This window comes from Bradysia coprophila, unplaced genomic scaffold (genome assembly GCF_014529535.1).
Source record: "Bradysia coprophila strain Holo2 unplaced genomic scaffold, BU_Bcop_v1 contig_687, whole genome shotgun sequence".
NCBI classification, from domain to species: domain Eukaryota; kingdom Metazoa; phylum Arthropoda; class Insecta; order Diptera; family Sciaridae; genus Bradysia; species Bradysia coprophila.
The window spans coordinates 394614-410912 of record NW_023503927.1 but is presented as its reverse complement, the minus strand read 5'-3'; the positions used below and the strand labels follow the sequence as shown (position 1 = coordinate 410912).

Here is a 16299-nt window from a genome sequence, read left to right as displayed (position 1 = left end):
TTAGACTATACCGGAAATAAAATAATAGCAGTGAATTCCGACGAAATTGTGACAGTCTGTACATTAAAAGGATCCTAAACAATTTGTTTGACTTAGTACTGAATTTCAGGTCCTGATGAATATTTATATTTAAAAATGCGTAGTAAATTTGCATCTAAAAGGACCGCTGTATTATACAATTTTCCTTGAAAACGGCATCATTAGTCGTTATGAATTTCTTCGTAGTTTTTTTTAGAAAAATTTTGGCGACACCGATCATTTTAGATACAAATTTTATGTTGTCCAACGCACTAAAAGCATGAGTGGAACTCTAAATAGAGTACTGAATATATATCGCGTTCATATGTAATGTAATATGATGGCATATTTCAGTTTTTTTTAATGATTGTTTATTTATACTTACGATGAACATATTTGCGCGACATTGATTTGTTTTCTGTAGTAGTCATTGAACAAATGAAGTTTGTGCAACATACGAAAATCATAAAAATCTGCGAAATCTCGAAAAATATAAACATGGTATAAAATCAAAAACGATATAATTCTAGGGACAATTAAATAAGACTTTCGTACTATAGGAAAAGCCTGCAAATGCCAAACGTGAATTACGGTCTTCTAAGAAAAAATTGACAAATTTAAAAGAGGCCGCTTCGCCGAACATCAAAAAATCAAAATCGGTTTTGTTGAGAGAAGTTTTGGTATCTGACGCTTCAGAGAAACGAAAGCAGAAACCAAATGTACGTTACGTGAGAAATCCGATAAGTCATGAAATTACTCCAAAACCTGGGGTCACAATTGTTGAGGCTGAGCGTACTGAGATAGCAGCGCCCGTGGTAACAACTGCTAAGGGAAGTAACGGCCCTAAAAAACCGACCAATAAAAAACGGAAGGCAAAAAAAGTCCGATACGAAGTAAACTGTAGCGACATTAAGGATTTGGATATGGTTGATTTTGTTAGTACTATTTTTATTGGTTTCACTAAACTTTGCTTTAGTAAATATCAAATTTTATTTCAGCAAACATATTTAAGATCGGATATCAAAGTTGCTGGGAAGAAGAACAGTCCCTACCTTAAAGTGAACACACACGGCCTAAAAATTATCATTAAATCAAAGGTTTTTGTCGCTAAGAAATCTGTAAGATTTTCAGCTCGCAAATACTTTAAAAACAAAAAAAATCATTCGGTCCGTGTTGTCAACGAATCAAGCAATTCGTATAAATTGTCAGTTAAAATGTAAATCGAATTTGTCGTTATAAACGAATGTAAGATGGTTTTCCTTAAATAAACTTTCGAAGTTATTGGCATCGGAGTGGAAGTTATCTTGCTTAGTATTCTTTACAAATAAATTGATTCAGATTGACTGCTAACAATATCTTATCATTTTGATTCCCTGTAACTTCTCAAAAATCAGTCATATTTACTCGTATCAACCATTACTTGGCGAGCCAAATTCAAGCTCGGATTGACTATTTGGACAAAATCATTAAAAAATACGGAAGGCTGTTCTAGTGTTAGTAAAAAAATGGTGGAACGTTCAACGCATTTGTGAAGCAAGGAAGCGAAAGGATTTATTTCAGTGTAGACTTTGATAAATTGATTTATACGTTATTCGTCGAAGTGCTTTTTTCCGTAGAAATAAATTTGACTTAATTAAGTCATCTGCTGCCACTGGCTTATTGGTGTCTTAAACTAGGTCTCATTCCTAATCGATACTTTGACAGAAACTGTAGTAATCTTGAGGTAGTTTTAGTGTTACGGTTGGAGTCAACTATTTGGTAACGATTCTAAATTTCAATTGCCTAGCTCATAACAGAAATGAATGAAGTATAAAACTATGTGAGAACGTACGGCAAACCATAGAAAAACGTGGTCTTCTTTGGGTAATGCACACTGAAATACGAATATGTCTATGAAGACGTTAACGGCATTGCATTGGCAACCAATTGTTTGGTAGTGAGTCAGAACTTTGAATAGTAGCAGAGTTTCGCAGAAATGGGCCCAAAGGTTGTGTGCAAACATCCGGCAAAACGTTGGCAGACTCAGTGTTAATTGCTTTATGCACTGAGTAACACGATTGTGCCCCCAAAAATTACAATGGCATTTTATTGGCAATCAATGTTCTGTAAATGTACGTCGCTGTAATTCTTTCCACTGGAATTACAACACCAGACTAGTTTAAAGCGGCATGCAAATTGTTGGTGGGCTATGATGCACCAACAATGTTCCACAAAATTCGCTGCATTGATATAACCAGTTTTGAGAAAAAAAAATGCTGGTACATCATCCACACGGTAGTGGAACCGTATATCAGATATGTTACGTCCTGATATTTTACTTTTTTTTTATTTCGATCCACGCTAGTGGAGAGTTAAGTTGAATATTCGACGCGGGTGTTGGTAGGTAGAATAGGTAATGAGCATTCTGACGGGTGAATCGTTGCGGTTGAGATACACACAGCCGTGACGATAGATTAGTTTCGATTTTACCATGAACGATCTTATACAAAACCATTTCATCCAACTCCAGTCTCCGAGTTTCAAGTGATTTCATTTTTAACCGTTTGAGTCTTGTCGGATAGTCTTGTTTAGGCCAGTTGAACTTATAATATAGCATTCGTGTAAATTTCCGTTGGACTCTTTCTATTTGCTCACAGTATTTATGATAATATGGATTCCAGACAGTGCTGCAGTACTCCAGCCTACTGCGTACATAAGCATAGTAGAGCTTGATGAGACTCTCTGCTCGCTTAAATTGCTGCGTAGACCGGAACAAAAACCCAGTTAGTTGATAGCATTTCTTTGTGGTCTCATATATATGATCGTTGAAACTGTGCTTGCTGTTGAGTCTGACACCCAGATCCATTTTGGATGATTTCTTTTCAATCTTGTTGTCATCGACGTAGTAGTGATAATCAATTGGTTGAGGTTTGCAGGTTACCGACAGCACGGAACATTTTTTCGGATTAAGGCTCAATTCATTTTCGACACACCACAATGAGAAGGACGATATGTCAGATTGTAAGCAAACACCGTCAGCTGCACTTTCGATCTTACGGAATAATTTGTTATCATCAGCAAATAACGAACAGGTGGAAGTGAAGACATCTGGTAAGTCATTGATGAATAACAGAAACAGTAGTGGACCAAGAATTGAGCCTTGTGGAACTCCTGATGATGGCGTGAATCCATTGGATTTACCTCCTCCGATCAAAACGAATTGCGTTCTTTCTGATAGATAGGACCGGAACCAGCGTAGGACATTTGATTTGATACCAAAATTCTGAATTTTTAGCAGCAGCAACGTGTGTGGGACTTGATCAAATGCTTTGGAGAAGTCCGTGAAGATTACATCCAGCTGACCACCATTAAGTATAGAGTCGGTGATTTGTACGGCGAATTCTAGTAAATTTGTTAGGGTTGACTTGCCAGTGACGAAACCGTGTTGAACAGGAGTAATATATCCTTTTACATGGTAGTAGACTCTGTTGAAAACAATTCTTTCGAAGACTTTGGATGCAGCTGCAAGTATACTTATCGGTCGATAATTACATACATCAGATTTCTTACCTGACTTATACACCGGTGTAACGCTGCTGACTTTCCAAGTGGATGGGAACACACCTTCATGAAGCGATTTGTTAAAAAGGATAGCCAGCGGAACACTGACTGTTGCAGACAGTCTTTTGTAAAAAATCGACGGGACGTTGTCAGGGCTCGAAACCTTATACTGGTCCAACTTGTCCAGAATGACTTTCACTTCATCGATGGTAACGTCGCAAATGTGAAGGTCCGGAGCTAACTGACTCACAACAAAGTCATGATAGTTATTATGCTTAAAGACACTTGCGAAATATTTCAAAATACACACAGAATCGGGATCCGCAGCAGATTCTGAGTTATAATGGACTTGACTAGGCACAGAATTGGTTTTCCTCAGAGACTTAGTGTAGGAAAAGAAAGCTTTGGTATTCACGGTCACCTTCTGTTCTATATCGTCAATATAAGCCTCTTCACACAGCCTCTTACGAGACTTAAACTCCTTTCTCAAGAGAGAAAACATCGAGTAATCAACTGGGTCTCTCGTGCGTAGGAACTTGACTCTCGCTCTAACCTTCAACTTCAACAACTTTACCAGATCACCCGTGAACCAACAAGGGTAGGTCTTCACCGCGCTCTTAACTAAGGGAACCGAGTCAATCAGACCTGACACCAAACTATAAAATCTCTGAACGGACTGATCGACGTTAAGCCCATCAAACTCTCTATTCCACTCGATACGACTCATCCGCTCACTCATCACATCGAAATCGGCTCGAAAAAAAATTTTCTTTGGCGGACGGCTTTCATCAAGAAACCTGAGAGGGGAAACATCGAGCATAAACGAAACTGGAGGGTGATGGATATCCTTACGAACGATCGGGTCATCGTCATCATCGACAACCAACTTATGAGGTTCGAAATTCGATAGAACGAGGTCTAAAGTCCGATTATTACATTACGCTTGGTATTAAACTGATTGAGACCTGTCAGAGAGAGCAAATCCACAAACGAACCAGCAATGTTCCCTACGACGTTGCAAGCCTTGCAGCAATCATCTGTCTCGGCAACCCACGTTATAGTATCAGCTAAGTTATAATCCCCGACCAACACAAAAGATCCGTTCGGCTTGATCAAATTTACTACCTCATTAATCTTTGACAGTTGGATGTTATAAACATCAAAAGAACTCCTGCAGGGGACATACCGAACATTAAAGTAAACTTTGCTACCATTGAGCTGGTCTAACGATACCCAAACGTCTTCCTGTTCAAGTTCCCAATCAGTGATCCTCATCGAGTAGTACTCTCTCTTTACTGCAATCAGACATCCACCACCATCATTCTTTCCTGTCAGCAGCCGGTCTCGATCGTGACGGTACACTATATACCTATCATCGAACAACTCAGAATCATCATAATCGTCAGTCAGCCACGTCTCACACAATATTATAACGTCATAGTCATTGTAAAGGACGCCAGACCTGAACTCGTAGGTCTTCGACTTAAGACCTTGAACATTCTGGTAATACACACGCAGCTTCATGACTGGCACTAAGCAACCGAAATAGTCAGAAAGAAGATTTCTGAAAACAAAAATTTCGGGTATAGTCTTACGTTTCGATCTTACACAATTTATAGAAACCAGTTAGAGTTAAGTTAGTTGATTCACACGAATGGAAGAGCGGGATAAAATTTGGTCTTTCGTTTTGGACTTACATAAGGTTGCTCTTACAATCGGGAATCTCACAATAGAAATTGCAAATTTATCGTTCGGTTTTACGTATGGAAAATGAAAAGGAAAATTAATTAAAAGATGACTGAGAATCGTCTATAAACAGCAAATGGAAAACATTACCCACAAAAATTCGTCGACCAATGAAAGTTGGTTTATCAGCAGACTTCTTTTAATGCTAACGCAGGCGTGCAAACGCGTAATGATACAAAGGTAATTGTGACTTAATCTCTGCACAATACAGAACACATTTCTGATACAGGTGACTTAGCATCAAGCAATGTTACAATGTATATCCGATTGTAACTGCAGCAATCCGTACAAATTTGTGTATTTGTATGTTTTGACCGGATCTGGTGAGGTTATGTTTCGCATTCGGCACTTTATAGTTCAATTTCCTAAGCAAAATGCAGCGCAAACGATGAAACTTCAAATACACAAGCATGAACATGCACTAAAATATTGGATAACGCTGACTTGGGTTATTCACATTGGTTTTAACTGTTATTTTTCTAAATTTTACGGAGCAAAATACGAATTAGACTTATCACTCTTCTTCTTCTTCTTCTTCGAACTGGCGGTTGATTGTATTCAGTTTCTTCTTCTTCTTCGAACTGGCGGTTGATTGTATTCAACTGGCGGTTGATTGTATTCAACTGGCGGTTGATTGTATTCAACTGGCGGTTGATTGTATTCAACTGGCGGTTGATTGTATTCAACTGGCGGTTGATTGTATTCAACTGGCGGTTGATTGTATTCAACTGGCGGTTGATTGTATTCAACTGGCGGTTGATTGTATTAAACTGGAGGTTGATTGTATTAAACTGGAGGTTGATTGTATTAAACTGGCGGTTGATTATATTCAACGGGCGGTTGATTTTATTCAACGGGCGGTTGATTATATTCAACGGGTGGTTGATTATATTCAACGGACGGTTGATTATATTCAACGGGCGGTTGATTATATTCAACGGGCGGTTGATTGTATTCAACGGACGGTTGATTGTATTCAACTGGCGGTTGATTGTATTCAACTGGCGGTTGATTGTATTCAACTGGCTGTTGATTGTATTCAACTGGCGGTTGATTGTATTCAACCGGCGGTTGATTGTATTCAACTGGCGGTTGATTATATTCAACTGGCGGTTGATTGTATTCAACTGGCGGTTAATTGTATTCAACTGGCGGTTGATTGTATTCAACTGGCGGTTGATTGTATTCAACTGGCGGTTGATTGTATTCAACTGGCGGTTGATTGTATTCAACTGGCGGTTGATTATATTCTACTGGCGATTGATTATATTCAACTGGCGGTTGATTATATTCAACTGGCGGTTGGTTATATTCAACGGGCGGTTGGTTATATTCAATGGGCGGTTGGTTATATTCAACGGGCGGTTGGTTATATTCAACGGGCGGTTGGTTATATTCAACTGGAGGTTGGTTATATTCAACGGGCCGTTGATTATATTCAACTGGAGGTTGATTATATTCAACTGGCGGTTGATTATATTCAACTGGCGGTTGATTATATTCAACTGGCGGTTGATTATATTCAACTGGCGGTCGATTGTATTCAACTGGCGGTTGATTGTATTCAACTGGCGGTTGATTGTATTCAACTGACGGTTGATTGTATTCAACTGGCGGTTGATTATATTCAACTGGCGGTTGATTATATTCAACGGGCGGTTGGTTATATTCAACGGGCGGTTGGTTATATTCAACTGGCGGTTGATTGTATTCAACTGGCGGTTGATTGTATTCAACTGGCGGTTGATTGTATTCAACTGGCGGTTGATTGTATTCAACTGGCGGTTGATTGTATTCAACTGGCGGTTGATTATATTCAACGGGCAGTTGGTTATATTCAACGGGCGGTTGGTTATATTCAACTGGCGGTTGGTTATATTCAACGGGCGGTTGGTTATATTCAACTGGCGGTTGGTTATATTCAACGGGCGGTTGGTTATATTCAACTGGCGGTTGGTTACATTCAACTGGCGGTTGGTTATATTCAACTGGCGGTTGGTTATATTCAACTGGCGGTTGGTTACATTCAAGTGGCGGTTGGTTATATTCAACTGGCGGTTGGTTATATTCAACTGGCGGTTGGTTACATTCAAGTGGCGGTTGGTTATATTCAACTGGCGGTTGGTTATATTCAACTGGCGGTTGATTGTATTCAACGGACGGTTGATTATATTCAACGGACGGTTGATTGTATTCAACGGACGGTTGATTGTATTCAACGGAAGGTTGATTGTATTCAACGGAAGGTTGATTGTATTCAACGGATGGTTGATTGTATTCAACGGATGGTTGATTGTATTCAACGGACGGTTGATTATATTCAACTGGCGGTTGATTATATTCAACGGGCGGTTGATTATATTCAACGGGCGGTTGATTATATTCAACGGGCGGTTGATTATATTCAACTGGCGGTTGATTATATTCAACTGGCGGTTGATTATATTCAACTGGCGGTTGATTATATTCAACGGGCGGTTGGTTATATTCAACGGGCGGTTGGTTATATTCAACGGGCGGTTGGTTATATTCAACTGGCGGTTGATTGTATTCAACTGGCGGTTGATTGTATTCAACTGGCGGTTGATTGTATTCAACTGGCGGTTGATTATATTCAACGGGCGGTTGGTTATATTCAACGGGCCGATGATTGTATTCAACTGACGGTTGATTGTATTCAACTGGCGGTTGATTATATTCAACTGGCGGTTGATTATATTCAACTGGCGGTTGATTATATTCAACTGGCGGTTGATTATATTCAACTGGCGGTTGATTGTATTCAACTGGCGGTTGATTGTATTCAACTGGCGGTTGATTGTATTCAACTGGCGGTTGATTGTATTCAACTGGCGGTTGATTGTATTCAACTGGCGGTTGATTGTATTCAACTGGCGGTTGATTGTATTCAACTGGCGGTTGATTATATTCAACGGGCAGTTGGTTATATTCAACGGGCAATTGGTTATATTCAACGGGCGGTTGGTTATATTCAACTGGCGGTTGGTTATATTCAACTGGCGGTTGGTTATATTCAACTGGCGGTTGATTGTATTCAACTGGCGGTTGATTGTATTCAACTGGCGGTTGATTGTATTCAACTGGCGGTTGATTGTATTCAACTGGCGGTTGATTGTATTAAACTGGAGGTTGATTGTATTAAACTGGCGGTTGATTGTATTAAACTGGCGGTTGATTGTATTCAACGGGCGGTTGATTATATTCAACGGGCGGTTGATTATATTCAACGGGCGGTTGATTATATTCAACGGGTGGTTGATTATATTCAACGGGCGGTTGATTATATTCAACGGGCGGTTGATTATATTCAACGGGCGGTTGATTGTATTCAACTGGCGGTTGATTGTATTCAACTGGCGGTTGATTGTATTCAACTGGCGGTTGATTGTATTCAACTGGCGGTTGATTGTATTCAACTGGCGGTTGATTATATTTAACTGGCGGTTGATTTTATTCAACTGGCGGTTGATTGTATTCAACTGGCGGTTAATTGTATTCAACTGGCGGTTGATTGTATTCAACTGGCGGTTGATTGTATTCAACTGGCGGTTGATTATATTCTACTGGCGATTGATTATATTCAACTGGAGGTTGATTGTATTAAACTGGCGGTTGATTGTATTAAACTGGCGGTTGATTATATTCAACGGGCGGTTGGTTATATTCAACTGGCGGTTGATTGTATTCAACTGGCGGTTGATTGTATTCAACTGGCGGTTGATTGTATTCAACTGGCGGTTGATTGTATTCAACTGGCGGTTGATTGTATTCAACTGGCGGTTGATTGTATTCAACTGGCGGTTGATTGTATTCAACTGGCGGTTGATTGTATTCAACTGGCGGTTGATTGTATTCAACTAGCGGTTGATTATATTCAACGGACAGTTGGTTATATTCAACTGGCGGTTGGTTATATTCAACTGGCGGTTGGTTATATTCAACTGGCGGTTGGTTATATTCAACGGGCGGTTGGTTATATTCAACTGGCGGTTGGTTATATTCAACTGGCGGTTGGTTATATTCAACTGACGGTTGGTTATATTCAACTGGCGGTTGGTTACATTCAAGTGGCGGTTGGTTACATTCAAGTGGCGGTTGGTTATATTCAACTGGCGGTTGGTTATATTCAACTGGCGGTTGATTGTATTCAACGGACGGTTGATTGTATTCAACGGACGGTTGATTGTATTCAACGGACGGTTGATTGTATTCAACGGACGGTTGATTGTATTCAACGGACGGTTGATTGTATTCAACGGACGGTTGATTGTATTCAACTGGCGGTTGATTATATTCGACGGGCGGTTGATTATATTCAACGGGCGGTTGATTATATTCAACGGGCGGTTGATTATATTCAACGGGCGGTTGATTATATTCAACGGGCGGTTGATTATATTCAACGGGCGGTTGATTATATTCAACGGGCGGTTGATTATATTCAACGGGCGGTTGATTATATTCAACGGGCGGTTGATTATATTCAACTGGCGATTGATTATATTCAACGGGCCGTTGATTATATTCAACGGGCCGTTGATTGTATTCAACTGGCGGTTGATTGTATTCCTGGAAATGCCTGGCTGTAGCTTATGTCTATCATAGTCTATCATAGTCTATAGCGGTAACTTATAAATGTCTGACGGTAATGTATAAAGTTCTAGCGATGGATAGCGGTAACTTATAAATGCCTGGTTGTAGTTTATAAGTGTCTAGCGGTAACCTATAAATATTTACCTAATGGGATACTCAGGTTTTCTTCGCAGCTACAGGCACTTAATGTAAAATAATATTTTTTTGATACCAACATCGAAAGTTGATACTTTCGCCCTCGAAATTCGGGGCGAAAGTAAAAAAATGCATCCTTACATCAACCATTTCGAGAAGGACTTTCAGTTGCCTTTAATGCGTAAAACGCCTACGGACTCGAGTGACAATGTACACATCTAGTGCCTGAAAAGCATTTATCACTCGGTTGTATAAATAACTATTATACAACCGAGTGATAAATGCTTTTTTAGGCACTAGATGTGCAGATTGTCACTCTGAGTGACTCACTCGAGGCCGTAGGCCGAGTGTGACAATACACGTCGTATACAACGTTTTTCGCAATAAAGGCAACGGAAAGTTCTTCTACTTTTTGCCATTATTTTTTGTTTTGAAATGTCAGGTGCTGAAAAAATCGTCATTTCCTGTCTTGGTACGAAATAGTACATTTCGTACCTAGGACTAAAAGTATGTTTTAGCGTGTGAGAGGTTTCCCGACAGAGCCGAAGGCGAGGTCTGGAATCGAATTCGCTAAAAAAGACTTTTAGTCGGTGGTAGGAATAGTATTTTTCATATTGGACTTTTCGGGTCCTAGGTATGAAAAATACTATTTTAGGCACTAGATGTGTAGATTGTCACTCGATTAGGGATGAACCCGACCCGACCCGTTTTTCATTTCTGAAACCCGACCAGAGTAAATCCGACAGACTCTTAACCCGCCCGAACCCGACCCGACCCGATTTTCATTTTTGAAACCCGATCCGAAGTCAACACGAAAGCTTTATAACCCGTCAAAGTTTTTTACCAAATTTAGTTCAAATTTATGTGAGAAATGCTTGAAACTAATTTAATATTTTCAGAATTACGTTAAAAACGTGAAGAAACAACTTATATTGATACTTTTAATAAAATTTTAAATACTTCTGGTTGGAACTTTTAAATACTACTGGAACCCGTCCAAGCCCGACCCGACCCGAATATTATTTTTGAAACCCGATCCAAAGAAAACCCGAAGACTCTACAACCCGCGCGCCCAAAACCCGACGGGTCGGGTCGGGTTTGCGGGTTACCCTAATCTTCGGGCCCACCCGCTCATCCCTACACTCGATTCAAAATTTATTTTCAAACACGATACGTTACACACACAGAGAACAGAGAGAGTGGATTAGCTAGGCTACGTAACCTCTTTGATTTCCTCTTTTTCAATTTCTTTATGCTGAGATTGGAAGTGGAACTATCGGTATATTTTCTTGAAATTAGCAAATTTCAAAACAACACAGTTTATGAGATTTTTTTTTAAATTAATTTTAATATTGAAGATGATTTGCTAAGAAAGCATTGAACTCGAAAAATCAAGACTTGTAACTGTTTATGTACAACGTTTGTTGTTGCCGTCGACTCATTCACTTAAAATTCAAATTCTAGGCACACTTATACTGCGTGAATTCTTATCATTCGGACAGAATCCATCAACTAATAATATAAAAACTAAAATACAGCAAACTACACTATAGTACTGGGTTAATAAAATTCAATTTATACAAATTCTCATTGTATTACTCTATAGTTTCGTATATTGGTGATGTCTAGATAAAATATGTTGCGGGTATTCGATCCGGTTATTCAAAAAGCTTGATGCCAAATTGAAAAACGATGCGATGTCGACATTTTATGTCGTAGATTTAGTGATAGTTTTGATAACCAAGTGAGAAGATGGTTTTTGAAACCGAAAGATTTGAGGTGATTTTTTTCTGTCGAATGTGAAAATAAAATCAAAATTTCAAAACGAAAAAATTCTTTAAATTTCAACTTTAGTCCATTCTGATTGAGTGTATTGAGTCGAGAAATGAGCACCAATTTCAGTACATCCTAGATGAGCTGATATTGAATCCGAATAAACGGCTGAAATGTTTTGACGGGCTTTCAACGTTCGAAAAAGTTCTGACAATACCGAATTCGAGGAAACTCATCGAGCTATGCGTTTGCAATGGATGCGATTTTTACAAGGTGATATATTCAAGTGCCTATAACGTAGTACATCCAGGAACTATTTTTGGAAAATATTTTCTTGAATTTTTGGACGTTTTACTAGATTTTCCCAAGAAATTTTTTGGGAGAACTAAGGAAAATGTAAGAAAATTGAAAAAATGCTTTACCGAAAAATAGTTCCTCAATCCCTAGGACACTTATTTGAAATTAAATCTTTTTTCATTGCTGAGGATTTGAACCTCCTCTTTTGTGGCTCCATGAAATTCTACTGAAATTCGATTTCTTTTTCCAATCATCCCAAAAGAAAAATCCTGATGGAATATATCCACTACGCCATGCCGTTGGTTCACACAGCGCTGACAACCTAATCGCAATATTGAAGCAATCCGATGAATCTTCGAAACCATTATGCGACGATCATTTTGTGGCGACGCAATATTCAGCGATCATAAATGAAAAATCGGATGGAGGAAACAACTACCTCCATCTGTTGGGTAACAACATAACAGCTGACAATTACGAAGAACTTTCGAAAATGATTATGGCCATGCTGGTGAACGGATGCAACGTGAATCTACCGAATGAACAACTAGAAACGCCGTTTTATTTGCTGTTGAAGAATCCGGTCGTGGAAAATGGTTTGTTAAAATTCATCATCGACAGTGCAAGAATCGACTATTATACGCACAATAGCAAAGAAATCCAAATGTTGATGGAGGAACGAGGATTGGCAGCCCGAATGGGTAAGAAAATGGATTTTACTGTTGACACGAACTACATGGTCCAGCATCTTGACGACTGGAATGAGACACAATTGGTCGATAATCTTGAACGTTGGAAACGGGACACGAAGGACCGGGACGATGGGATCATAGAACTATTAGAAGCAGCAATCGTTAAGAATTTACCCGAAACGGTTGCCATTTTAATGGATCTTGGTCCGGACATTAATGGAATTTCAAAAAATAGCAAATTCGAAATGACACCGGCATTTTTGGCCTGTACGATCGGACACTATCAAGTCCTGAAGGTCCTACTTAGCAACAAGAATCTGTCATTTCAGTCGATGAGTCTTCAAAGGAATCTGTTGCATCAAATATTTTCATCCGAAGCCATTGATCCCGTTGATCGCCAGAAAACTTTCGACTTAATTATCGCTGATCGACGATGCACGTTGGACGTAATCAATCAGGCCGACTCTGAAAATCGGGTGCCTCTGCTTTTCGCCTGCCAGCATGAATGCGATGACATTGTGAAGGAGCTGCTGATACGTGGGGCCTACATCGGTTATGAGTCGGTGTTGAATTATATCAAAAAGGACACCCTTGAACAGTTCTTGGATGAATGTATGAAGTGCTCCGGGGACATCAACGACAGAGACTGTGAAATTTACATTGACTACAAATTCTTGACGCCTCCCGACAGAAAGAAGCCAGAGATCACGCCGGCCCATTTAATTTGTGCAAACTCAACATTAAAGGAACTTATCTTACATCCAGTCATTGCTTCATTTGTGCTGCTCAAGTGGCGGAGAATCGATTTCATTGTTTACTTCAACCTGCTGGTCTATTTCGGTTTCATGATTTTTTTGGGCTATATCATCGTGAACTTTCACTATGTTCCCAGTAGTTTCAAGTACGACGTAGAACATTGCAACAGGACATTTGATTCTCACGACAAATGGCTTAAAGCAAAGCTGAAAGATTATGTTTTCGATAGTAGTTCGGAGACCATGAGTAACTCACACAATACCATCACTCACTTGCTATTTAAAAACTATGACACAATACAGAGGTTATACAACAATAGCAGCAACACCTACAACAACATTAGCGAATGGAGCGACTTACAGTTTGACGAATACATTAACAGCGTCTTTAGCGAATGGGATCGTGTTCGGAAAAATGAAGAATGGAAAACTCAATTTCGACAACATTTCGCCGACCATGCGCTGTCTTATTGGTTCGGAATTTTTGGACTCACGTTGATGGCAACCTACGAGGTTGTTCAGTGTGCTATGTCATACAAGAAATACTTTTTCAAGCCGATTAATTGGCTGGATATTTTGCTGATACTTATCTCCTTCTTCGTTCTTATCGGAAATGCGAACATCGAGAGGAAAATTTTCAAGAGAGTTTGTGTAATCATGATTCTACTGATGGGCGCTCAGAGTATTCAGCTCTTTTCCAAAGTGTCCGCTTTTTCATTGTCCTTGCATATGGCAATATTGAGCAAAGTGTGTCAAACATTCCTGAAGACCATTGCCCCATATCTGATTATTATTTTGGCATTCGGAATGAGCTTTTTCGCTTTGAATCATGATAACAATTCAGCGGAAATGAGCAACGGTGGAGCTACTGAGGAGCAAGGATTTTCAAATCCTTTCTTGTCGACAATTTCCACTATTAGGATGATGTTATCGGATTTTGGTGCGGTTACTATTAGAGGAAACGACCATTTTCAAGGAATTCTTTTCGTAGCATTCATGATATCGATTTCCATTGTGCTGTTCAATCTATTAAACGCCTTAGCAATCAGTGATACCAACGAAATGATGGAAGTTGCTGAATTTGTCGAAATACAGAAACGAATTTCTACTCTACGTAGCTATGAGAGTCTGTACTCGTTCCTCAAGGTGACGTACGCCAAAGTATTCCCTAAACTGACCACAATTATGATAACACCGAATAAACAGAGCGCCGTAAAAGTAAAACGAAGAGTGGAAATGTTAGAAAACGTTACCATTCTAATGCAAAAAACCGGAAAAATCTCTAACTTTGAGTATCTTTATGACGATTGTCTGTTTTGGAAGAATGCATCGCAACCTGTAACATTTGACGAGAAACTCATTAACAAAATTCTTAATTTTGTCAAACACCAAAAACAGAAAGATTTACAAGATATGGATAAAGTCCTAAACAGCCAAGAATTGAATGCGATTAGAGTCGCTCAGGAAGACATTTGTAAAGCTCAGGAAGATATTTACAAAGCTCAAGCAGACATTTACAAAGAATTATTGAAAATTACAAGCCAATACGAATCGTCGAAGGCAATTGAGGAAGATTCACAGATCCTTCGATGAACTGAACTCTATTTCAATTTACGCTGTAAGCTCACCTTTGACCATTTTTTTCTCATATTGATGAGAAACGTTGGAAATATAATCAGCAATTTATTGAATGAATCGAATGAAAAAAAAACAAACAAAATTCATTAAGTTTGCACAAAACAACGAATCTCCTCTAATGCGCGTGTTGTGCTAAAATGTTATGTTAAATAATTTGAATAAAAAACCGGAAAGAACTCTGAGTAAAATTAGATTATGTAACAGAAGAAGAATCCGAATAAAGGCCACGGTTAACAGACTTATTTTAACACGAGTTAAATTTGTTTCCAATTTTATTTTCGGATTGTGTGTTTTATGAGCGCAGCCAAAAGCACCTAGCAGGGTAATAGAAAAAAATATAGGAGTACTTTAATCGAAGTATGCGAATATTTCCATACCTTTTTTTCATAATGTCATTGCAAAATTACCATTAAGACTACTAATGGTATTATTGGTATCAAAAAACTACTCTATTTGACGTGTAAAAACCTCTATTACCCTGCTAGGTGCTTTGGCGCAGCAGTAAACAGGTAAACAAAACTTTTGACAAGTCTGCTGTGAAGCTAGCCGTAAGTGTCAAAAGACAGGCTAAGTTCGAAGATGGGTGATTTTGGATCGACTCCTCCGGAGCTGTGGCACAATGCGTGCTTTACAGACATATCTCCGGACACTTGCAGGTGATACGTCAAATGAACGGTATTTACAATACCGATCGACAAAAAAAAAGTTTATGGAAATCGGATGACCGACTCGTGAGTTAGACCCCTTGGTGTGAACTAGGTACAAGGCGCCAAGCAGTTTTTGCTTGTAGGTCACCAATCAGGAAAAAAAAGTTTATGAAATTATGTTCACCGGAGCTTGAGCTAGGTCTCTTGGAGTGAGCTCTTATCCGGCTACTCGGCCGTACAGTGAACGTGGAGTATTTTGTCAATATCTCGAGTAAATTTTGACCAAATTTCATGAATTTTTAGCCCCGTACGAAGTACAAAGGGGGCTTATAGGATTACGATGCCGTGTGTAAATGATGGAATCCGAAGCAGACGGTAAGGGCAAAGTGTTTGCCTATGTTCATAGATGACGAATCCGCAATAAAAATTTTGTCTGTCCGTCTA

General features: G+C 39.2%; 2 protein-coding genes across 2 annotated transcripts; one reads left to right on the top strand and one right to left on the bottom strand.

The window, feature by feature from the left end:
• Positions 1-6150: 6150 nt before the first annotated feature.
• On the bottom strand, positions 6151-10203 carry LOC119083507 (extensin-2-like). The gene is made up of 7 exons (XM_037193226.1): positions 10195-10203; positions 8953-9894; positions 8894-8909; positions 8491-8762; positions 8432-8447; positions 6454-8384; positions 6151-6330 (listed from the first exon to the last, which is right to left on the bottom strand). Exons 1-7 carry the CDS (start codon positions 10201-10203, stop codon positions 6151-6153), a joined length of 3366 nt encoding a protein of 1121 aa, XP_037049121.1.
• A 1504-nt stretch (positions 10204-11707) lies between these two features.
• On the top strand, positions 11708-15451 carry LOC119083505 (transient receptor potential cation channel protein painless-like). Its single transcript, XM_037193224.1, has 3 exons — positions 11708-11832; positions 11908-12099; positions 12386-15451. The coding sequence occupies exons 1-3, from the start codon at positions 11806-11808 to the stop codon at positions 15161-15163; spliced, it is 2997 nt and encodes a 998-aa protein (XP_037049119.1). The 5' UTR covers positions 11708-11805; the 3' UTR covers positions 15164-15451.
• The last annotated feature ends 848 nt before the right edge of the window (positions 15452-16299 follow it).

What these genes read in the sequence shown, in the direction of transcription:
- LOC119083507 (XM_037193226.1), bottom strand. An exon ending in TTGAATACAATCAACCGCCA is followed by an intron (nt 6,331 to 6,453) that starts GTTGAATACAAT and finishes TACAATCAACAG; the next exon opens with CCAGTTGAATACAATCAACC.
- LOC119083505 (XM_037193224.1), top strand. Translation starts at nt 11,806, where the DNA reads ATGGTTTTTGAAACCGAAAGATTTGAG. An exon ending in TTGAAACCGAAAGATTTGAG is followed by an intron (nt 11,833 to 11,907) that starts GTGATTTTTTTC and finishes TTTCAACTTTAG; the next exon opens with TCCATTCTGATTGAGTGTAT. An exon ending in ATGGATGCGATTTTTACAAG is followed by an intron (nt 12,100 to 12,385) that starts GTGATATATTCA and finishes TCATCCCAAAAG; the next exon opens with AAAAATCCTGATGGAATATA.